Here is a 23091-nt window from a genome sequence, read left to right on the forward strand (position 1 = left end):
TCACCCAGGTTGGAATGCAGGGGCATGATCATAGTTCACTGCAGCCTTGAATGCCTGGGCTCAAAACAATGTCCCACCACCCCCTCAGCCTCCTGAGTAGCTAGGACCATAGGTGAGCACCACACTGAGCTAAGTTTTTTATTTTTTGTAGCAATGGAGGCTTGCTATGTTGCCCAGTCTGGTGTTGAATTCCTGGCCTCAAGGGATCCTCCCATCTTGGCCTCCCAAAATGTTGGGATTATAGGCATGGGCCAGTAGGCCAGCCAGAGTATGCACTTTTACCTTGGTGGTAATGTGTCCGAAATTGCTGGGTTCTTGGTCTCACTGACTTCAAGAATGAAGCCGCGGACCCTCGCGGTGAGTGTTACAGCTTAAGGTGGCGCGTCTGGAGTTTGTTCCTTCTGATGTTCAGATGTGTTCGGAGTTTCTTCCTTCTGGTGGGTTCATGGTCTCGCTGGCTCAGGAGTGAAGCCACAGACCCTCGCGGTGAGTGTTACAGTTCTTAAGGCTGCGCGTCTGGAGTTTGTTCCTTCTGATGTTCAGGTGTGTTTCTTCCTTCTGGTGGATTTGTGGTCTTGCTAGCTCAGGAGTGAAGCCACGGACCCTCGTGGTGAGTGTTACAGTTCTTAAGGCAGTGCATCTGGAGTTGTTCGTTCCTCCCGGTGGGCTCGTGGTCTCGCTGGCTTCAGGAGTGAAGCTGCAGACCTTCGCGGTGAGTGTTACACCTCATAAAAGCAGCATGGATCCAAAGAGTGAGCAGTAGCAAGATTTATTGCAAAGAGTGAAAGAACAAAGCTTCCACAGTGTGGAAGGGGACCCGAACGGGTTGCCACTGCTGGCTCGGGCAGCCTGCTTTTATTCTCTTATCTGGCCCCACCCACGTCCTGCTGATTGGTAGAGCCCAGTGGTCTGTTTTGACAGGGCGCAGATTGGTGCATTTACTGTCCCTGAGCTAGACATAAAGGTTCTCCACGTCCTCAACAGATCAGTTAGATACAGAGTATAGACGCAAAGGTTCTCCAAGGCCCCACCAGAGCAGCTAGATACAGAGTGTCGATTGGTGCATTCACAGACCCTGAGCTAGACACAGGGTGCTGATTGGTGTATTTACAATCCCTGAGCTAGACATAAAGGTTCTCCACATCTCCACCAGACTCAGGAGCCCAGCTGGCTTCACCCAGTGGATCCCGCACAGGGGCTGCAGGTGGAGCTGCCTACCAGTCCCGCGCCATGCGCTCACACGCCTCAGCCCTTGGGTGGTCGATGGGACTGGGCGCTGTGGAGCAAGGGGTGGCGCTCGTCGGGGAGGCTCGGGCCGCACAGGAGCCCATGGAGGGGGTGGGAGGCTCAGGCATGGCGGGCCGCAGGTCCCGAGCCCTGCCCCGCGGGAAGGCAGCTAAGGTCCGGTGAGAAATCGAGCGCAGTGCCGGTGGGCTGGCACTGCTGGGGAACCCAGTACACCCTCCGCAGCCGCTGGCCTAGGTGCTAAGCCCCTCACTGCCCAGGGCCTGCAGGGCCGGCCAGCTGCTCCGAGTGAGGGGCCCGCCAAGCCCACACCCACCCGGGACTCCAGCTGGCCCGCAAGCACCGTGCGCAGCCCCGGTTCCCGCTCGCGCCTCTCCCTCCACACTCCCTGCAAGCTGAGGGAGCAGGCTTCTGCCTTGGCCAGCCCAGAAAGGGGCTCCCACAGTGCAGCGGTGGGCTGAAGGGCTCCTCAAGTGCCCCCAAAGTGGGAGCCCAGGCAGAGGAGGCGCCGAGAGCGAGCGAGGGCTGTGAGGACTGCCAGCATGCTGTCACCTCTCAGTAATATGTTACAATCTTTGTGAATGTTATCTATAAGGCTTTTGATGCTGGTGATACAATAATAAGAGGAAAACAGCACAAAATTTAATCGTAAAAGGATGAGCCCAACAATGCAAATAAAACCTGTAAGAGCCACTGGATGATATGATTTTGGGTCATTTCTTTTCTGCTTTTGAAATACTTGTTTACATATTTATTTCAAAAAGTGTTCACAATAAACGTATTTATTTTCCCCTTCAAAATATTGTTTTATAATAAGAAAGACATAAGAAAACATATATATATCATATATATATAATGTGTGTGTGTGTGTGTATGAAACTGAAAAAACAAATTGCCAGATTATCAGATTATGAGAGGAATTATAATTTCTTTTCCTTTTTTTTTTTTTTTTGAGATGGAGTCTCGCTCTGTGGCCCAGGCTGGAGTGCAGTGGCGCGATCTCGGCTCACTGCAAGCTCCGCCTCCCGGGTTCACGCCATTTTCCTGCCTCAGCCTCCCGAGTAGCTAGGACTACAGGCGCCCGCCACCATGCCTGGCTAATTTTTTATATTTTTAGTAGAGACCGGATTTCACCATAGCCAGGATGGTCTCAATCTCCTGACCTCGTGATCCACCCGCCTCAGCCTCCCAAAGTATTGGGATCACAGGCGTGAGCCACTGTGCCCGGCCAGGAATTATAATTTCTTAGCAAGGCAGCCATATGAGATGCTGATAGAAGGCACTAAAAAATGTCAAGCTACCATTATGAGAGATAGAATCATAATATCCTGTGTGAAATGTAAGACCTTTGATGTAAAACTTTCCTTTCCATGGGAAGCAGACGAGATTGCCTGACTGTGGTTAACTGTCTGTTGTTTCAAACTCTTATCAAGGCCCCTCTTGTTCCTCTTCCAAGAAGTAACAAAGAAATAGAACATGTAACAATTTCCCTGATTTAAGAAAGTTTTTTGGTTTTAATATTTTTCTTACATTCTTGGTTGCTATATACACATATAAATTTAGAGAACACCTGGTCTGTCAGTGTCCCAAATGAGATCAAAGAAGGCTGTGATTGGATATTATCATGATTTATTAATTTCTGTCTGGATAAAACAACAAAAGAGATCCAAATATTCTTCCCTGGTTTCCCTACTACTTTGGAATAGCTGTCAGAACGTGCTTGCAGAGGCTTAGATAATCTGAGGACAAAACCCTTTGTTGTCCTTCCACAGAGCTAAGTAACCTGCACCAGCTTGTGGTTCCAATGACCACATTGGTGAGTGTGAATGGTTAGATGGAGAATCCTTCTTTCAGACAGTTGGGTGGATTCCGAGTGGGTAACAACTGAGTAGTGCTTGGCATTGTAAGTAAATATAAGGTAACACTGGTAGTCTCTATCATTTGGGGTTCCGACTTTTTTATTACATTAACTTGAAAGCATCATAGAAGGGAGAGGCATCCCTAAATTTGGCAGACCATGAGAAATCACTAGAAATAATTAAAGGAGAATAGGGCTTTTTTTCTTTTTTAGAAAATTATTAGAAGGCCACCAAGAAGGCAAATCTTATGTTTCTTAGATTCAGATGGACTGTGAAAAACAACAAGATGGATGATCATACAGAGATTGTTTCTAACATCAATCTTCATAAAAATTTTTCTGACACATGGCTGGAATATTTAAGGAGTTTTCCTGAGGACCTCCCTGAAGTCATTCTAACATTGTCTTTGATCAGCACCATTGGAGGTAAGTATCTCTTTATCTGAGTTTATTCTTCCAGTACATCTTATAAATGCTACCATATAGAATTAAGGAAAGTAGAAGTAATAGGATATAATTTTGTTCTCAAACTTATACCTTTATCTCAATATTTTCAATCAAATGAATCCAATAATAATTTGCTCCTATGGAAAGACGTGTAGAATCTGATTTTCATAACATTCACCCTATTGGGTTCAAAGTGTTCATTCATACCTTCTTACTTGCTATGTCAGGGTCAGATTTCAATGAAGGAGAGAATTGAAGAAAACAGGCAGAAAATCAAGGGTTGGGGAAGGGTGTCCCATAGGTTTTGTCCAAATTATAAATTATGCCTGCTATTTTGAGAAGAAAAGAACATGGTATAAACAAAAAGAAAACACTTTTTGCACTTTCTTTGTCCTAATTAGGGACTGTATTACAAAGAAGCAGAAAAAAATGAAATGGAAGCAAATGTTATGATATTACTTATTGTACTTTTATAACAATAATACACAAAGTTAAATATTTGTTATGGGCTTTTTAATGTGTAATAAGTAATTTTTTTTCACAGTATTATAAAAATTTTATTTCAAAGCTTTTGATATAGAAACACATAAATGCAATATCAAAACCAAACGTTAGGCCAGGTCCAGTGGCTCACACCTGTAATACTAACACTTTGGGAGGCTGAGATGGGCAGATCACTTGAGTCCAGCAGTTCAAGACCAGCCCCATGAACATGGCAAAACCTTGTCTCAACAACAACCAAAAATTGGCTGCACATGTTAGCATGTGCAGAGGCTGAGGTAGGAGGACTACTTGAGCCAGGAGGTGGATATTGCAGCGAGCCAAGATCATGCCACCGCACTCCAGCTTGGGTGACAGAGCGAGATCCTACCTCAAAAAAAAAAAGAAGTAAATGTTAAATTATAACTGAATACCATAAGGAAAAATGTAGCTGTTTGTAGACTTGATGTGCATATTTACATCTGATTAAATTTGCAGACTCCCTAGCTTGTTTTTACATGCAAGAGTCCTGGCTTTGAGCATGCAAGCTGAAATTATGCAGTGTAATCTTAATCTATGCAAAAATTTATGATTGTTCTGTGACTTTTAAATTTGCTAGATTAAAAACTCTCCTGGCTGGGCACGGTGGCTGATACCTATAATCCCAGCACTGTGGGAGGCCAAGGCGGGCAGATTGCTTGAGCTCAGGAGCTCAGGACTGGCCTGGGCAAAAAGGCAAAGTCCCGTCTCTACTAAAAACACAAAAAAATTAGCCTGGAGTGGTGGTGCACACCTATGGTCCCAGCTACTTGAGGGGCTGAGGTGGGAGAATCGCTCAAGCCTGGGAGGCGAAGGTTGCAGTGAGCCGAGATCATACCTCTGCTCTCCAGCCTTGGTGACATAGCATCACACCTTCTCAAAACAAAAACCTCTCCTGTTGTTGGCTATAAATATTTTTCAGGAGATCAAGACTATCCTGGCTAACACGGTGGAACACTGTTTCTACTAAAAATACAAAAAATTAGCCAGGCGTGGTGGTAGGCACCTGTAGTCCCAGCTACTCGGGAGGCTGAGGCAGGAGAATGCCGTGAACCCAGGAGGCGGAGCTTGCAGTGAGTCGAGATCACACCACTGCACTCCAGCCTGGGCGACACAGCGAGATTCCGTCTCAAAAAAACAAAAAAATGTATTTTTTTCTAATAATGTAAAACTAATATTTATTTAGTATACTAAATTTTAGTAATTCGAAATATTAGAAACATTGAAACACTAAAACATTTCTTTATAATTTTGTCAAGAATAGTTTGAATAGTGCTTGTCTTATCATATAACTTACTAGTGAGCATCTTTTCTATGCCTTGGCAAATTGTCTCACTCCTTCTTAACTTTGGGTCAGCTTCCAAAAGTTTATTCTTTGCATTTTCAGTGTAATGAAGTACCTGAGGGCTCCTTTAATGTGAAGTTTTTTGCTGGCATCACTTCCTGAGACATGGTCATTCTTTACATCACAACCACTTTCTTAATGTATGTCTATACATTTGACTTTGCTAAATTCCCCTGGCTACATATCTAGAACTGCCTCTTGAACAGCAGCAGCGTTAACATTCCCATAGTCAGCTATATCTTCTGTAACATTCTATCTGAAGCTTGCTGCTTCATGAGATAGCTTAACATCAATTCATGCCGACTGCTGAAATGATGAGCCCAGCTTTTACTGGTAATAATATATTCTCTTTCAGTCTTCTTGTCGTTACCATTTTCTTTCAATTCAGTAACTAAAGTTATCACTTTGGCCTGAATGCTAGTCAAACTGATTGGGATTTGTTTTTGATTAGTCTTCAATCCAAACAAGTAAATGCTCCATTTCAACCACAAGCAGCTTTCTGTTCCCAGTGCAATTAAACTGAAAGACGTTGAAGCAACTTTACTTTTTTACATTTATCAGACTTTTTAAATAGGTTTGTATCATAGTTTCATGCAGGTCTGAGTCTCAACCTATCTTTGCTTTGCTGTCACCACTTTCAAATCTAATCACATCCAATTGCACTTCCAGCATTATCACTTTTCTTTGCTGCCCTGTCCCTTGCTAACCAATTACCTCTTTTGATTATCCATTTTTGTAAATGATCACGAGTTTAATCCTTGGGGTTGAGGAGGCAACACTACTATGCACTTTGTGCTTTGCTATATGTGCATGAACTGAACAGATGATCAGTAATGAATCACCAACAAACTTTGAAAGAAGTAATGTAATAGGGGACTGATCATGATGCAAATCTTTTTTTTTTTTTTTTTTTGCACAGTGATTTGTGGACTAAAGAGCTAGCAGCAAAATTTATGCAAGTTTTCTCAATACTGTGGTCATGGAAATATTAACCACATTGTTGGACTGGTTTTATTTAACTTAACTGTGGTAACTGATATTTATGCATATTGGAACTGTGCAAAGCAAGGACTGCCTATATCTAAAAAAAGAAAAACTCCTTATTAGTTCCCAAAACAGTTAACTTTTAATCCAATTTAGTTAACTACTGTCCAAGCCTAATACTGAATCAAATAAAAACTGAACTGCTCACTGGAGTTAGAAAAATGTTTGGAGAGAATTTAATGCAGAATTCTTCAAATTAGGATTTGCATAGCACAAAGACATTCTAGTGTTTTTTTTTTTTGTTTGTTTGTTTTTTTTTTTAGAGATAGGGTTTTGCTCTGTCACCCATTGTAGTGGCAATAATCACAGCTCACTGCAGCTTCAACACCTGGGGTACAAGTGATCCTCCCACCTCAGCCTCCCAAGCAGCTAAGACCACAGGCACACACAACCATGCCTCGTTAATTATTTTATTTTTTGTAGAGACAGGATTTCATTTTGTTGCCAAGACTAGTCTGGAACTCCTGGCCTCAAGGGATCCTTCTGCTTTGGCCACCCAAAGTGCAAGGATCACAGACATGAGCCTCCATGCCCAGTTGACATTCTTTTGGGAATTCAGATCCCCTCCCCTCATTTCAATAGTCGTGAGGTCTGCAAAGAGTAAAGTTGTAGACAAAATGATCATCACAAGGCACATGACTGTAACTTTTTCCATAGCAGCCAGTACCATGTTTACGCCTCGGTAAAACAGCAGCATCCATTCCATTAATGTTGTTTTAGTTTGTTTCTGAATGCATTTATTTCACAAATTTGTTTGTTAAGAGCTATAAACAAAATTTGTATCAATTTTTATGTCTGTGTATATTTATAAAATAGAAAATTAAGTCAGCATTAATTTAAGTTAACATGAATAGTCACAAGAATTTTTCCCCTCTATAAAGGGTAGATATTCAAGGAGACTTCAAAAATTTGTGGAAAAATGGAATTAAAAGATAAAAGTATAAACTATATTTCTAAACATTAGCTTGATCGAGTTCAAGACACTTTTGTAAGGGATGATACCAGCTATTTAGTCCATCCTAAAGAACTGAGAGTTCTGGGAATTTAACCACATCAATGCGGTTTTTTTTTTTCATTATTAACTGAAGAAAAATGTACTGCCCTTAAAAAAATTATTAAGATTAGGGAAAAAAAGTAAGAAGGTGCCAAACTGGGACTATAGGGTGAATGCCTAGTGATTTCCATCAGAACTCCCACAAAATTGCCCTTGTTGGATGAGAGGGACGAGCAGGAGCATTGCTGTGGTGAACTCTCTGGTGAAGCTTTCTCTGGCATTTTTCTGCTAAAGCTTTGGCTGAGTTTTTCAAAACACTCTCATAATAAGCACATGTTACCATTCTTTGGCACTACAGAAAGTCAACAAGCAAAATGCCTTGAGCATCCAAAAGCTGTTGCCACGACCTTTGCTCTCAACCAGTCCACTTGTAGTTTGACTGAACTACTTCTATATCTTGGTAACCATTGCTTTAATTGTGCTTTGTCTTCAGGATTGCACTGGTAAAGACAGGTTTCATCTCCTGTTACAAGTTTTCAGTGAAATGCTTCAAGATCATGAGCCCATTTATTTAAAATGTCCATTGAAAGTTCTGGTCTTGTCCGTAGCTGATCTGGGTGCAATGGTTTTTGTACCTCTCAGGTGTAAAGTTTGCTGAGCTTTTCCGGTCAGAATTGTGTCAGGTGAACCAACTGAGATGTCTATGGTGTTGGCTGTTGTTTCTGCTGTTAATTGTTGGTTTTCTTCAATTAGGTCATGAACTAGATTAATTTTTTTCTCACAAACTGATGTGGATGATCTGCCACTGTGGGCTTCTTCTTCAACATTACTTATCCCTTCTTAAAACTAATTATTCATTTGTAAACCATTCTCTTTGGAGCATTGTCTCCAGACACATATAAACTTTTCATAAAGCATCAATTAAGTCACCATTCTTCCACCCAAGTGTCAACATAAATTTGATGTTTGTTCTTGCTTCAATTTTAGCAGAATTCATATTCCTCTTCTTAAACTGATGTCTTATTCTTCTTAGTGCTTCAGACTAGATCCTTATGATATAAATCTTCATCATCTTGATCAAATAAATATGACAAATGATGTTCTGTAAGAAAAACGCCCTTCAATTTTATTCCTTCCCTGCATATTTTGAGTAATTATCTTCCAAGACCCATGCATCTTCTCCCAAAATCTCTGAGAATACAATTCCTTATTTCCTTCACTGTGGCAAAGTGTTTCAGAAAAGTGTTCCTTGAATTAATAGTCGGCGTATCCTATTTGACTCCCGCTCCTCCGGGATCACATACCTGCAGCCAACCATGCCAAGAGCTTCCCTATTATCTCCGCATCGGAGAGCCCTTTCTCCCCATATCCTCCAGTTTCAGAGACTGCACCTGGAGACCCATTGTCAGGTTCCCAGATTCACCTCAATTTCGGTCCTACCTCTCTGCTTTGCATTCTCAGGCTCAGCCTTACAAGAAGGACGATGGTGCCAGATTGTGCCAGAATGAGTGAAAACAGGAGGAAAATGAACCAGTTGCAGCAAAACCCACTATTCCACAACTAGTTTTTTAAATTGGTCTAGTTTCTCATTGTTCCTGAACCAGAAGATTTCATTAAGGTTTACTTACTAACCTTTTATTGCAGGATTGCTAAAGAAACTAATCTCTGATTTATAATGTGTACAAAACTACTATAAATATTTCAATAGTAACCCAAGAGCCAATAATTGCTAGTAATGTTTGTTAAGTTTCTAAGGAGATGAGCATGAGATACATCATAGGAGAGGTAAAACAGTAACCCGGTAGATTAACAGTCACACTGATTCTGTGTGCTGATAAGTGTGAGGGAGGATTTTAAACTCACGAAAAGAGAAAACAAGTAGTGAGGATTCCCTATTTAATAAATGGTGCTGGGAAAACTGGCTAGCCATATGTAGAAAGCTGAAACTGGATCCCTTCCTTACACCTTATATAAAAATTAATTCAAGATGGATTAAAGACTTAAATGTTAGACCTAAAACCATTAAAATTCTACAAGAAAACCTAGGCAATACCATTCAGGCCATAGGCGTGGGCAAGGACTTCATGTCTAAAACACCAAAAGCAATGGCAACAAAAGCCAAAATTGACAAATGGGATCTCATTAAACTAAAGAGCTTCTGCACAGCAAAAGAAACTACCTTCAGAGTGAACAGGCAACCTACAGAATGGGAGAAAATTTTTGCAACCTACTCATCTGACAAAGGGCTAATATCCAGAATCTACAATGAACTCAAACAAATTTACAAGAAAAAAACAAACAACCCCATCAAAAAGTGGGCAAAGGACATGAACAGACACTTCTCAAAAGAAGACATTTATGCAGCCAGAAAACACATGAAGAAATGCTCATCATCACTGGCCATCAGAGAAATGCAAATCAAAACCACAGTGAGATACCATCTCACACCAGTTAGAATGGCCATCATTAAAAAATCAGGAAACAACAGGTGCTGGAGAGGATGCGGAGAAATAGGAACACTTTTACACTGTTGGTGGGACTGTAAACTAGTTCAACCATTGTGGAAGTCAGTGTGGCGATTCCTCAGGGATCTAGAACTAGAAATACCATTTGACCCAGCCATCCCATTACTGGGTATATACCCAAAGGACTATAAATCATGCTGCTATAAAGACACATGCACACGTATGTTTATTGCGGCACTATTCACAATAGCAAAGACTTGGAACCAACCCAAATGTCCAACAACAATAGACTGGATTAAGAAAATGTGGCACATATACACCATGGAATACTATGCAGCCATAAAAAATGATGAGTTCGTGTCCTTTGTAGGGACATGGATGAAACTGGAAAACATCATTCTCAGTAAACTATCGCAAGGACAAAAAACCAAACACCGCATGTTCTCACTCATAGGTGGGAATTGAACAATGAGAACTCATGGACACAGGAAGGGGAACATCACATTCCGGGTACTGTTGTGGGGTGGGGGGTGGGGGGGGCAGGGACAGCATTAGGAGATATACCTAATGCTAAATGACGAGCTAATGGGTGCAGGAAATCAACATGGCACATGGATACATATGTAACAAACCTGCACCTTGTGCACATGTACCCTAAAACCTAAAGTATAATTAAAAAAAAAAAAAAAATTAAAGACAGAGCCAATTACCCTAAAAAAACAAACAAACAAACAAACAAAAAAAACAAGTAGTGAAACTGTAAGACATTGTTCACAATTTTAAGAAATCATGTCACATTAAAGTTCTATAAATGAGATATCTCATTGCCTTTCAGTAACAACATATTTTTTTGCAGCATTTTTGAACCTGCTCTTGGAAGACTTTCCAATTCCTGTCCCTGTGATATTATTTTTACTTGGATGCAGTTTTGAAGTATTAAGCTTTACATCTTCACAGGTGTGTATTGTAAATGAGTATTTTACACTATTTATTTGAGAATTGTATAAATGCAGAGATGGCATTTAAAATTTGCAAAAATTATTCATCCCCTCACTGTTCTGCCAGTTGATAGATGATTGTGATGTGGCTAGCATCACATCAGGCATGTAGAAAAAGGAGCCAGGCCTGCAAAAGCTGAGGTCTAGCTGAGATCTGCAAAAGCTGAGTACATACAGCTACTGAGTACATACAGCTACTGAAAGTATTAGTGGCCAAGGAATGTTAAACAGATTTTAAAAGCTTAGAAAAAAAATGGCTAATGACATAGGAGCTCAGGGAGACTTTGTACTGCTGGTACAGGACTTGAGTAGCAAAAATATTATAATATTGAACTAAGCTATTTCCTCAATGAAGACGGTTTTAAAGGGTTTCTGTTAGAAGAGAAACTAGTCTCTTAAGTGTGCAGATTTGGGCAAGGGGCCATATTTGCCAATATCTGCCCTAGTCAATCAGAATGGATGTGAGAACTTGTCTGAAATGATTGACTTTCCCAAACAAATTTAGTCAATAATGTTAAAAGTATTATACAAAACATGTATTCATGTAAGAACCAGAAGCAGTTTACTACTTTACCTGTCATAAACAGGTTTTATAATCATATGATTTTGACACAGATGCAATTTGAAGTACTTCTATAAGCTTTACTATTTGTCAGCAACTCCTTCAAAGGAAGAGACCAATGTTAAGACCCATGAAGGGTCTAAGATTTTTCTCTACTTGCCAGCTAATAAGCTAGCCTGCCAGTTTCATGATCCCAGAAAAAGAGATGGGACTCCTGGACCAGAGAAAAAGGGTTTTATTATCCACAGCAATAGCAATAACCAGAGTTAACACTTTCTTGTGCCTGTCTCCTGAACCATAATCCCAAAGAAGCAAAGAGGGCCAGGTGAAATCTGCACCTACATTGGGTTATATATCTGGCCACAGGAGAAGAAATGTAAGCTAAGAGAACCTGAATCCTCTATAATGGGTAGTAAGTTCATTTGCTCTCTTGCCTATTCTTCCACGCAGATCTTCTATATAAGCCATAGCCAATTATTTGTAGTTTTTAGAATTTGGTACAATCACTTACTCTTTTGTGAATTTTGTGCATGATTATCCACCTACCTGAAACTTCTTTCTTCGTTTTGATTGCCTGAAAATCTGCTGCATATTCTTTAGTACCCATGTCAATGTACTTCCTGTATCTGTTCTTTAAATGTAATAAACGTCTCTGAGGGAGATACTATCTTTATTACACTGGACAGTAAAGTAAACCTGTCATTTGCTCTGGAGGAAGACACTTGCTCTGCCTTCTAAGCCATACCAACATTCATGAAAAGATAGTCTGGAAGAAAAACAATCAATGCCTGTATGCATAAACCATGGAGAAACACAAGAGGTGCATGGAGAATTATCTCCCAAATGCAAAGATATTACCTAACACAGTAGGTACTCAGTGTTTCCCTAATAAGTGAATGTTGAATGGATACCTATAATAGGAGTTACACATTTCCACTAAATATCTCATGTTAAACATTGTTAATTAGTTATTGCATGAATTGCATTAACTTTCCAGTCTCTATCCCTTCTATTCTTCCACACATATCTTCTACATAAGCCATGGTCAATTATTTGTAGTTTCTAGAATTTGATACGATCACTTACTCCTTTGTGTGATATATCTTTTAAAAATTGTCTTTCTCTACTGTTAGATTTAGGAGTGCCTAGCATGTATTCTATTCTAATAGTGATGAATAAATGAGAAGATGATATATTTGTATAATATTAGGTCCAAAGATACGCAAACGCCATACAATGGATGAGTCCAGACTTATTTTTTCGTATATTTACACCAGTAATTTTCTTTACTACTGCACTTGACATGGATACATACATGCTTCGAAAGTTGTTTTGGCAGGTAAGCATTCTTTTTTGGTAATACCATTCATTCATGAACCACATATTATCTATGTTCAAATTTTTTAAATATTTTTTTCCAAAATAGGGAACAAAGAAGAAAGAAAAGGGTATGGGAGTAATAAATTCAGCTTCATAATTTAGTGAATAAGCCATATCTTGGCAATTGCCTAGCATATCAAAGACCCAGGGTAAAAATAATGAAAGAAAACAGTAATTCTGAAAATCTGACTCGCATAACTTCATACCAGATATAATTTTAACACTGAAATGCTACAAGAGTGCTATGAGAAAGTGTATTAGCTCCAATAAAAGGAAATTGCTAAGAAAAGTCATGTTTTAAATACCTATGTTCTAGAGCTTCCTACATTCAAATCTAAGAGAATAAAAGCAGAGAAGAAAACACAGAAGCAGCTAAACTTTAATTCAAAAACCTTAAGTTTTTTAATATGTGAAATTTGAACTGTATCAGGGAAAGACCTCAAGAAAAAACCCTCCAAATCATAAGTAGGGTGTACGTTTCTTTCAAAGTAATCAAAACAGTTTTGTAAATACAGGCCATTACTTAAACTGCATTAGAAGCAAATAATTTGTTAGAATAATTTATACTTTTAAGCCAAATCCAGACACATGGAATTCAGACAAATGACAAAAAGATGAAATCAAAAAGAATAGACATAAAAGGGGTTTGGGTTGTCTCATCTGAGCTCTGCCAAGCCATCTCCTGCATCTTTGGTCAAGTGGAAGTCAGCTGAAGCAGCGTGAGCTAGATGGCCCCACCCCTCTGTCTGCTGGTGGGTACTGTTGGTGTTGGTTGATTCTGTATCTCCAATAATGCTGATTATCTTCTTCTTAAAATGGACTACAGAAGCAGTCTGATTTTTCTAATTGTAAAATTTCTTTGCAGATACTTTTAATTACAATTCCCGGCTTTTTGGTTAATTATATCTTAGTTCTTTGGTATCTGGCATCTGTAAATAAATTACTTTTGAAGCCCACCTCGCGGTTATTATTTTCAGCTATCCTTGTGAGTTCAGATCCCATGCTAACCGCAGCTGCTGTAAGAGACCTTGGTAGGTATATTGTTCTCTTTTTCTATATTTATAATATCATATTTCATAATGAACTTGTATTTGTTTTAAGATGTTTTGCTTTTGGTAGCTTTTCACTATGAGAAGTCAGGTAGTGAGGGATTGGGGGTTGAGGATTAAGCAGAGATTCTGGAGGTCATGCTTAGGGCAGAAGAAATGCCAGTGACGGGCTTACTTAGTGTCAAAAAAAGTATTGTACGCAATTGTGGAATAGGAGAGGGGATTAGTTTAGAACCCTTGACTTTATACATACTTCTACCTTGAGCCAACAGAACAGTTCTGGGATGTTACAATATTTCATATACACTGTGGTGACATTTCTGTTGCCCAATATTTCTTTTCCTTTGTAAATAATCATTAGGACAATGCCATTTTAAAAATATTTTGCTTTTGGAGTCATTGTCATCATCAAGACTGAAAGCCTAAAAAGCCAAAAAATGGTAAAATCATCAATCACACAGTGTTTTGAGTGTATACTCTTTTAAGAAAAATCAATCTATATTTAAAAGTAAAATACCAACTCAATTTAGCCCAGAAGAGCAAAAAAAAAAAAGCCTCATGCAAGAAAAACAATAACTTTATTGTCTCCCTTCATCACTTTTTAATGAGAACTAGAAAAATTGCTTTAAAATAGAATATTAATATGGCAACCCATGCACACATTTGCACACACACAACATGTGTACTCTTTTCAATTTTAATTTTACTTTCTAGCCAATTAAAGGGGAAATAGCTATCTAACGCAGGTAGAAATAGAGTAGGGGAGACACATCAAGTGTAAATATATGAATAAATGAGAGCTGAGCCTTCAAGACAAAGGACATTAAGAGAGTGAGATGACACTTTAGAAGAAGATGCCAACATCCACCACCCAACCCTGTATTCTTGTCTTCCTCCCCATACTCTCAGCACACATCCCTGCCTCCTTGTGACTGTCAGTGCCAGCCCTTTTCTCCTCTATATTGGAGAGACTCTTATGATACCTGAGATCCGATTTCACTCTTGTCTAACTTTGTTATCTTGTAATCTAGTATTCCACTGATTTTCTACCCTGCTGCTGTTGAATTTGATTTACGAAGAGTACCTTGCAAGGTTATGTTCATAAATTTTGTCCATCTTGCCATTACTTTCAGAATTTTGTCTGTCTCCTCCCTGTATCTTTCCAGAAGAAATTTTTAAAAGTAATTTCTTCTTGGCAGCATCGTTCCTGAGTTTACAAAGCAAGATTTATAAGATTTAGATATATGTATATATGTGTATGTGTGTGTGCATGTGTATGTGCATATGTATACTTTTTTAAATATATACATGAAAAATTTGCCCAGGACAGTCAGAATACAGAAGTACATTCACATTGGCTTGAGCTTTTCATGTCCTTTGACTCCTCCTATGCCCTTACATCTACTAAGTATATCTGAGTATTTACATTTTGCCATACTTCCATTTTCTAAAATGGAATAATTATACAATAATATCAGTTAGGTTTTGCTGAGTAATAAACAACTCCAAATATGGTGGCTTAAACAACAATTATTATTTCTCATGAATCCAGCAGTTCTGATGATATGGGCTGGGTTCTGCTGATCTTGCTAGGTTCACTAAGGAATCTGTAATCAGCTGGTGGACATTGGGGAGGCAAAGTGATCCAGGATGGCCTCATTTGGGAAGATCTAAGATTCCTTCTTGTATCTCTTATATTCCTATAGAGGAATGCTGCCATGGCGGTGGCAGGAGTCAGAGAGGAGGCAAAAAATTTCTGCTTTCATCGAGTCTCATAAAAAAACAAACTAGATCTTTTTGGTGAGAATCACTGCCAAGTCTTACAGCGAAGGGCATAGATACAGGCAGAGGTGAAGTATGGGATGGCCAAGGCAATTGAGCCACACAGGAACAGCCTTGGTGTTTCATCTCTTCTATCAGCGTACTGATTGTAGTTAGGTTGTGATTGCAGTTATAGAGTGGTTGATTCACAGAAAGTACGTTTACTGTATAATAACATTTCCTCCTATGGCTTTTAGAAAATCACTATAGATGCTCAAAGTTGTAGTTTTACCACTACATGCACGTTTAATGGCAGAGGAAAAGGACAACTGATAGACATTTAAACTTAGAATGCCATCGTAAATAAAGGAGAATTTGGATGGAAGTGAGTAATATCAGGAACTCTCCATTCATGGAGATTGATTTCTAAAACCATTGGGAAGAATGAATGAGAAAGTCAGATAATTTCTAAGCCTAGCTAGATTATGTGAACAAGTGCCTTAATATTTGTTTGGATGTCATGTTATAAAGCTTTGGTTTGTAAATTTACTTTATTCCTCAATCATCATTTTCTGTCTTATCTTAAATATATCTGATTTATCATGCATGCATTTATATAGAATAACTCACTGAATTAAAAATAATAATAAATTTCATGTTTTCCTCTGTGCTTTGAAGCAAGGAATGAGAACTTTAATTATCTCACTTACATAAACATAACGGCCATAATTAATTTAGTGCCAATTATGATTATCTAAACTTAACTTACAGTAAATCCATAGCTAAGACCATCCTTATAGTTGCTAAGAAAATTGTATTCTTTAACATTTAATTTTTAATGTTTTTCTCACTTTAAAAAACATCTTTCCCCCTCAACATATGTAGGGCTTTCTAGAAGCCTCATCAGTTTAATTAATGGAGAAAGTCTGATGACCTCTGTTATATCATTAATTACATTTACTAGTATTATGGATTTTGGCAAAAGACTACAAAGTAAAAGAAACCATACCTTAGGTACGTATCTTTTTAAAAAATTTTTCTTAACATCAGAATCCTGTATTTTCTGAAAGCTGATGTGTATTTTGTAATATCCTACCATAAGTTATATTTGTAGGAAGATAATAGTGAGTATTGGTTTAGTGACTTACTCTTTACAAAGCACTATTATACATTACTTAATGTTAGTTACATATTTGTTGTGAGACTGGGTTGAGACTCTTCACGGAGATGCTTATGGGAGCAACATTCCACAGGCCTGGGCTGAACCAGAATGCCAGACAACCAGAATGAGGGATGTTCTTTTTTATGTGCTGAAGATGAGCTTAGAAGATAAGCCAAATAGTGCATCCACTAGTAGTGAGAGGAGGCAGCTTCTCTTCCCTTTGCCCTGGGACTGTATCTCATGCTGGCAACATAAAAAGCTGTCAAATAAGGGAGGAAGTATGAGTTATTAGCCATCTACAGGGCCAGAGAATAGTGCTTGTTAGCAGAGGGATTGCAAAGTTTCCATGAGCTGTTTCATTCACCGCTTTCAGATAGCCCTAAACCATAAGTACTTTTTTTCCCCTTTATCATGTTTATGTGTGTATATAAAATAAATGATATATGTATATTATAATAGTGATTATAATGTATACAGCTATATAACTATTAATCAGGAGAAGAAATTTCATGTTACCACCATCCCTAGAAGCAACTTATGTGCTCCTCTCTGGTCAAAACCCTGTATCTTCCTCCTAGAAAAGTCATTTTCAAAGTTTAGTCTCTGAATCCCTGGCTAGTGGAGGAAGGGGGTTCATAGGATCTTTTCAGGGTGTCTATGAAATCAAAGCATTTCCATAATATTACTAAGAATTTATTTACCTTTTTATTGTGGTGCACTTGCACTGGTTTTGGAAAAGCAATTATTACAGTCTCCTTGATAAACTGACGACCTACTATTCTATGCACTGGGTGTCTTCTTTGTTCTAAGGTCTTATGTAGCATTGTCTCATTCCACCACTACCCCCATTCCTGTGGAAAAGGTGTGCTTAGGAGGTGCCTCCACAACATATTCTAATCCATTGATCTGTATGGTATCAAACAATCCACTCTGCTGCAGTGGATTTACCACTACATGCACATTTAATGGCAGAGGAAAAGGACAACTGATAGACATTTAAACTTAGAATGCCATCATAAATAGAGGAAAATTTGGATGGAAGTGAGTAATATCAGGAACTCTCCATTCATGGAGATTGATTTCTAAAACCATTGGGAAGAATGAATGAGAAAGTCAGATAATTTCTAAGCCTAGCTAGATTATGTGAATTCCCCTAGATTATGTGAAGAAGGGGATTCTTCTACTCCCCCCCTCCCCTCAGCAATGAAGAATATCTTAAATTACCTCTCCTACTACTCAAGAAGGGGAGATTTTAGCTGTAACTGTTTTCCCTGTCCCTAGAGAGTGCTTCATTGTTGTGCAACCAGGGACCCTGTATACCTCTATTCTTTCCTATGCCTGCCTTATCCTAAAACTCAGAAGTGAAGAATATTTTTCCCAAGAAGAATCATCCTGAGGACCACCACCCCTCTCACCCTTCCCTCAAAGGAGCTGATCCAGGTGGTGGACAGTTACCCCACTTGGGCATAGGAGGTATTTGCTTTCAGCCTTTGAGGCTTATGGACAACAGATGGGTGAAGCTCTCTGTATGGTGTTAGTTTACCTAGCCCATGGAAGCTTGGAGCATCTGTGGTGAACCTGGAATCTCAGTTTAGCACAGAAAGGTACATCGTCTTTAGGTACTTCCAATTCACCATCTGTGATGTGTGTGAAAGCCAAACAACTATAAACACAACCTCTACTAAAACCCAGGGTGCAAAGGGAGGTGACGCAATATGGCACTCAGAGAGCACTCACCATAAAACCTCCTATAGCTATGACCTTCCTGAAGTTAACTAAGGTGAGCAACAAAGAAATTTCTATATTCAGAACATTTAAAAAACTCAAGGACCACCCTTGGGGGAACTGAAAAACCTGAAAGAAATACAATCATGCATGCCATTCAGGAGGATCCATATTCACCTACTAAACCTGGTTCAGTGTTCTACCAGGCTTTATTTAAGATATTATATACTGACCACGGATTTTCAGGGAAACTTATATCAGAAATGACATCTACAGGCTAATCAGGGGAACTTTTTTGGTACTCATTGGGAGAAGGGAAAGGAAAAGGAAGAATAAAGGTTCTGATGTGGAAGTTCATTCATTTACTGATTCAACAATTATTTATTAATATGTACTATGTGAGAATTTCTATTCTAGGGCCTGAGGATTTAACCATAAACACAATAAGCAAAGTCCCCTTGCCTCCATAGAGCTTGCCTTGTAATTTTGATAATAATCAATGGAATGGAACTTTATTTTTTTATATTTCAGAGGAATAAAAACTGTAAGTAATCACTATTAAAATAATAATAGTAATAACTTCAGTAAAAACTCTGCTGTAGGAGAAAGAGAATGATGAATTTACTTTTTTAGACATTATGACTTTCTCTGAACTTCAACACCTTTGAAATACAAATTTTCCTTAAGAAATAAAGATGCTTCATAAGCTTTACTGCTATTTCATTTGACAATTGTGAATCAATATTTTTCAGAGTAACCAGTGTTTTTATAACTTCTGTATTTTTTTTTTTTTTTTTTTTGAGACGGAGTCTTCGCTCTGTCGCCCAGGCTGGAGTGCAGTGGCGCAGTCTCGGCTCACTGCAAGCTCCGCCTCCCAGGTTCACGCCATTCTCCTGCCTCAGCCTCTCCGAGTAGCTGGGACTACAGGCGCTCGCCACCACGCCCGGCTAATTTTTTGTATTTTTAGTGGAGACGGGGTTTCACCGTGGTCTCGATCTCCTGACTTCGTGATCCGCCCGCCTCGGCCTCCCAAAGTGCTGGGGTTACAAGCGTGAGCCACCGCGCCCGGCCACTTCTGTAATTATTTAAACAGTGTTACTAATCTGTGAAGTTAGCACATATTTTATAATAGGGAAAAATTAAGAAAGATTATTTCACTCAGAGTTCTTACTCTTTCCAATTCGAGTGCTAGAAATTTTAAAACAGTATAAGCAGTAATGGCTTTGCTTTGAGACTTTTCCTGGCTTAACAAATCTAGTCAGCAAACATGTTACTTATTAAAATGTATTTTCCTTTCTTAAAGGAAAAAGCAACATTCAAACGGGAGTCTTCTAACTCCAGATTCCTGTATGCTTCTGCAACTAGAGTTAGCCTCCATCCTATATTTTAGTGACAGGAGATGCTGGACTCAAAATTATTGCCATGACCAGCTCTGTGCCTAGAGCTCATGTGGCCTAGAGCCATGTGTAGTTCCAGCAAATGAGCCTATGATGGCCTCGGGCTCCCTGTTTTCCTGGGAAGGGCATCATGACATTGCTCTGTGGAAAGCAATTAGGCAAAATATAAAAGTAACAACACCAAAGAAGCAAATATCTTTTGGTGCATGAATTTTACTTTTGGAACCTAAAAAGCACTCAGAGAAGCACAGAAAAATGTATGTACAGAAATATACATTGCAACATTGTTTATCAGGGGGAAAAGCTAAAACATATGAAATGCTCAAAAATAAGGAAGCGATCAGTCACTTTGGCAGGCCAACATAATGCAGGAGATTCACCCACCTGAGGCCTAGAGACACTCCTCTTTCTGTATTTCCTGTGTGTATTACATTAGATCTAGAGTATCACTTCCATGAGTTTAGGGACTTCCTACTTGTTCCTTCATATATCTCTAAAATCTATTTATTACATGTTTGACATGTTAAAGGCACTGAATAAATTCCTTAATGGAGACCAAAAGGAGCTCTTAAACTAAACTGACCAAATTTTACAAACTTAAGCATGGCTTTTAGCAGTTGAAAATAAACTCTTTCAACACAGAAACAAGAAAATTTGTCCATCTACCCCAAAGACAATGAGCTATTTTTATTAATATTAGTTTTAATGGACAAATCATAATGTATACATTTATGGGGTACAATGTGAGGTTTTGATATATATATACAATGTAGAATGATTGAATCAAGCTAATTAACATCACCTCATTTAACTATAATTTTTTATGATGAGAGATTTGAAATTTACTCTTAGTTATTTTGAAATACCAATACATTATTATTGACTATAGTCACTTTGCTGTGGAATAGATCTAAAAACTTATTACTGCTTTCTCTTGGAAACTTTGCACCTGTTAATGAACAATTCCCTATTCTCTTCCTCCCTACATCCCCAGCCTCTGGTAATAATTATTCTACTCTTATTTCTGTAAGTTCAACTTTTTTAGTTTCTATATATAAGTAAGATCATGCCTATCTTATTTCACTTAGCATAATGTCCTCTAGGTTCATCCATCTTGTTGTAAATAACAAGACTTCCTTCTTTTTTAAGGACAAATACTATTTCATTGTGTATGTTTACCATATTTTCTTTATTCATTCACTGATGGACACTTAGGTTGACTCCATATATTGGACATAAATAACCCGATTAAAAAATAGGCTAAGAACAGACAGACATTAAAAGAAGACATACAAATGGTCAACTGGTACTTTTTTTTTTTGAGACAGAGTCTTGCTCTGTTGCCCAGGCTGGAGTGCAGTGGTGTGATCTCGGCTCACTACAACCTCTGCCTCCCGGGTTCAAGCTATTCTCATGCCTCAGCCTCCCAGGTAGCTGGGATTACAGGCATGTGCCACCACACCCAGCTAATTTTTGTATTTTTAATAGAGATGGGATTTCACCATGTTGGCCAGGCTGGTCTCAAACTCCTGGCCTCAAGGGATCTGCCCACCTCGGCCTCCCTAGGGATTGTAAGTGCTGGGATTATAGGCATGAGCAACAGCACTCGGCAGTCAACAGGTACATTAAAAAATGTTCAGCATCACTAAACATTAGGGAAATGCAAATGAAAACCACAATGAGATATCACTTCACATCTGTTAAAATGGCTTTTATCAAAAAGATAAAAGAGAAGTGTTAGTAAGATTGCAGAGAAAAGGAAACTCTTGTATACTGTTGGTGGGAATGTAAATTAGTAAAGCTATTATGGAAAACTGTGTGGAAGTTCCTCAAAAAACTAAAAGTAGAACTCTACCATATGGTCCAGTAATCCTACTTCTGGGTATATAACCAAAGGAATTGAAATCAATATGTCGCAGGGATATCTGCACTCTCATGTTCATTGTGGCAGTTAGCTAATTTTAAAGATAATGACAGAAAGGAAAATAAACCTGGAATATCAATTAAAATTAAGGGCAAGTTCTATTAACTATTTCTTATTTACGCCCCTTTTTTGTAGCTGAAGAGATCGTGGGTGGAATTTGTTCATATATTATAGCAAGTTTCTTGTTTGGAATTCTAAGTTCAAAACTGATTCAATTTTGGATGTCAACTGTTTTTGGTGATGATGTCAATCATATAAGTCTCATCTTTTCAATTCTGTATCTCATCTTTTATATTTGTAAGTGAGGTGCCTATGCCTAAAATAAAATCACATAGAAAATTTCAAAATAAAAATATACGAGAAATGCATACCAGGCAAAAGTTAGTAAAAACATTCAACTGATCTAGACAGAATTTTTTATTAAAATAATCTATCAAAAGATATTAAACATGAATATCTATACAACAGAAAACAATGTACCAATATTAGCAAATACTATTATAAAAGAAAGAAAAATTTGACAAAACTAACATTACAGAAAGATAAATTCTTATGCCTTTCCCAGAGAATTTCATGACTAATTGAACAAAAAATGATTATGGCTATAGAAATATTTAAATATCTTATAAGGTTGGTTTATAAGATATATAGAGTTTTACCTCCCAAAACAGAATGCATATCCTTTATATATACCTGTAGACAATCTGCAGAAATTAACTCGAAGAACATTTCAATAAAATTTCAAACATTGTTCAACCATGATGCAATTAAATTAAATATGAACTACAAAGAGAGAGTTCCTACCAGGCGTGGTGGCTTATGCCTATAATCCTAGCACCTTGGGACAGGAGGATCACTTGAGCCCAGGATTTCGAGACCAGTCTGGGTAAGATAGTGAGATCCCATGTCTACAAGAATTTTTAAAACTAGCTAGATGTGGTGGCACATGCCTGTAGTCCCAGCTCCTCAGGAGCCTGAGGCTGGAGGATCACTTGAGCCCAGGAATTTGAGGCTGCAGTGAGCTATGATCGCACTCCAGCCCAGGCAACAAAGAGAGAAGCCGTCTCTCTAACAAAAAGGCGGAGGGGGGGCTTCTACCTGTAAATTAGATATTTTGTCTTGGTAACTGTTAGATCAAAAAGGCAATCAAAATAGAAGTTACATATCAAGTAAAGCTAAATATTATAACATCTATCAATATTATTAATCCATGTCC

General features: G+C 38.6%; 1 protein-coding gene across 1 annotated transcript in view; it reads left to right on the plus strand.

Annotated features, from left to right (window-relative positions):
- The first annotated feature begins 3377 nt into the window (after window positions 1-3377).
- SLC9C1 (solute carrier family 9 member C1) overlaps window positions 3378-23091 on the plus strand; it is a 175937-nt gene continuing 156223 nt past the window's right edge. Inside the window, 7 exon segments of the mRNA XM_032755066.2 lie at window positions 3378-3472; window positions 3474-3529; window positions 10774-10874; window positions 12688-12816; window positions 13723-13888; window positions 16553-16681; window positions 22011-22172. Coding sequence (XP_032610957.1) covers window positions 3450-3472; window positions 3474-3529; window positions 10774-10874; window positions 12688-12816; window positions 13723-13888; window positions 16553-16681; window positions 22011-22172 — 766 coding nt within the window. The 5' untranslated portion in view covers window positions 3378-3449.

Source organism: Hylobates moloch, unplaced genomic scaffold, assembly GCF_009828535.3.
Source record: "Hylobates moloch isolate HMO894 unplaced genomic scaffold, HMol_V3 SCAFFOLD_4, whole genome shotgun sequence".
Classification (NCBI taxonomy): domain Eukaryota; kingdom Metazoa; phylum Chordata; class Mammalia; order Primates; family Hylobatidae; genus Hylobates; species Hylobates moloch.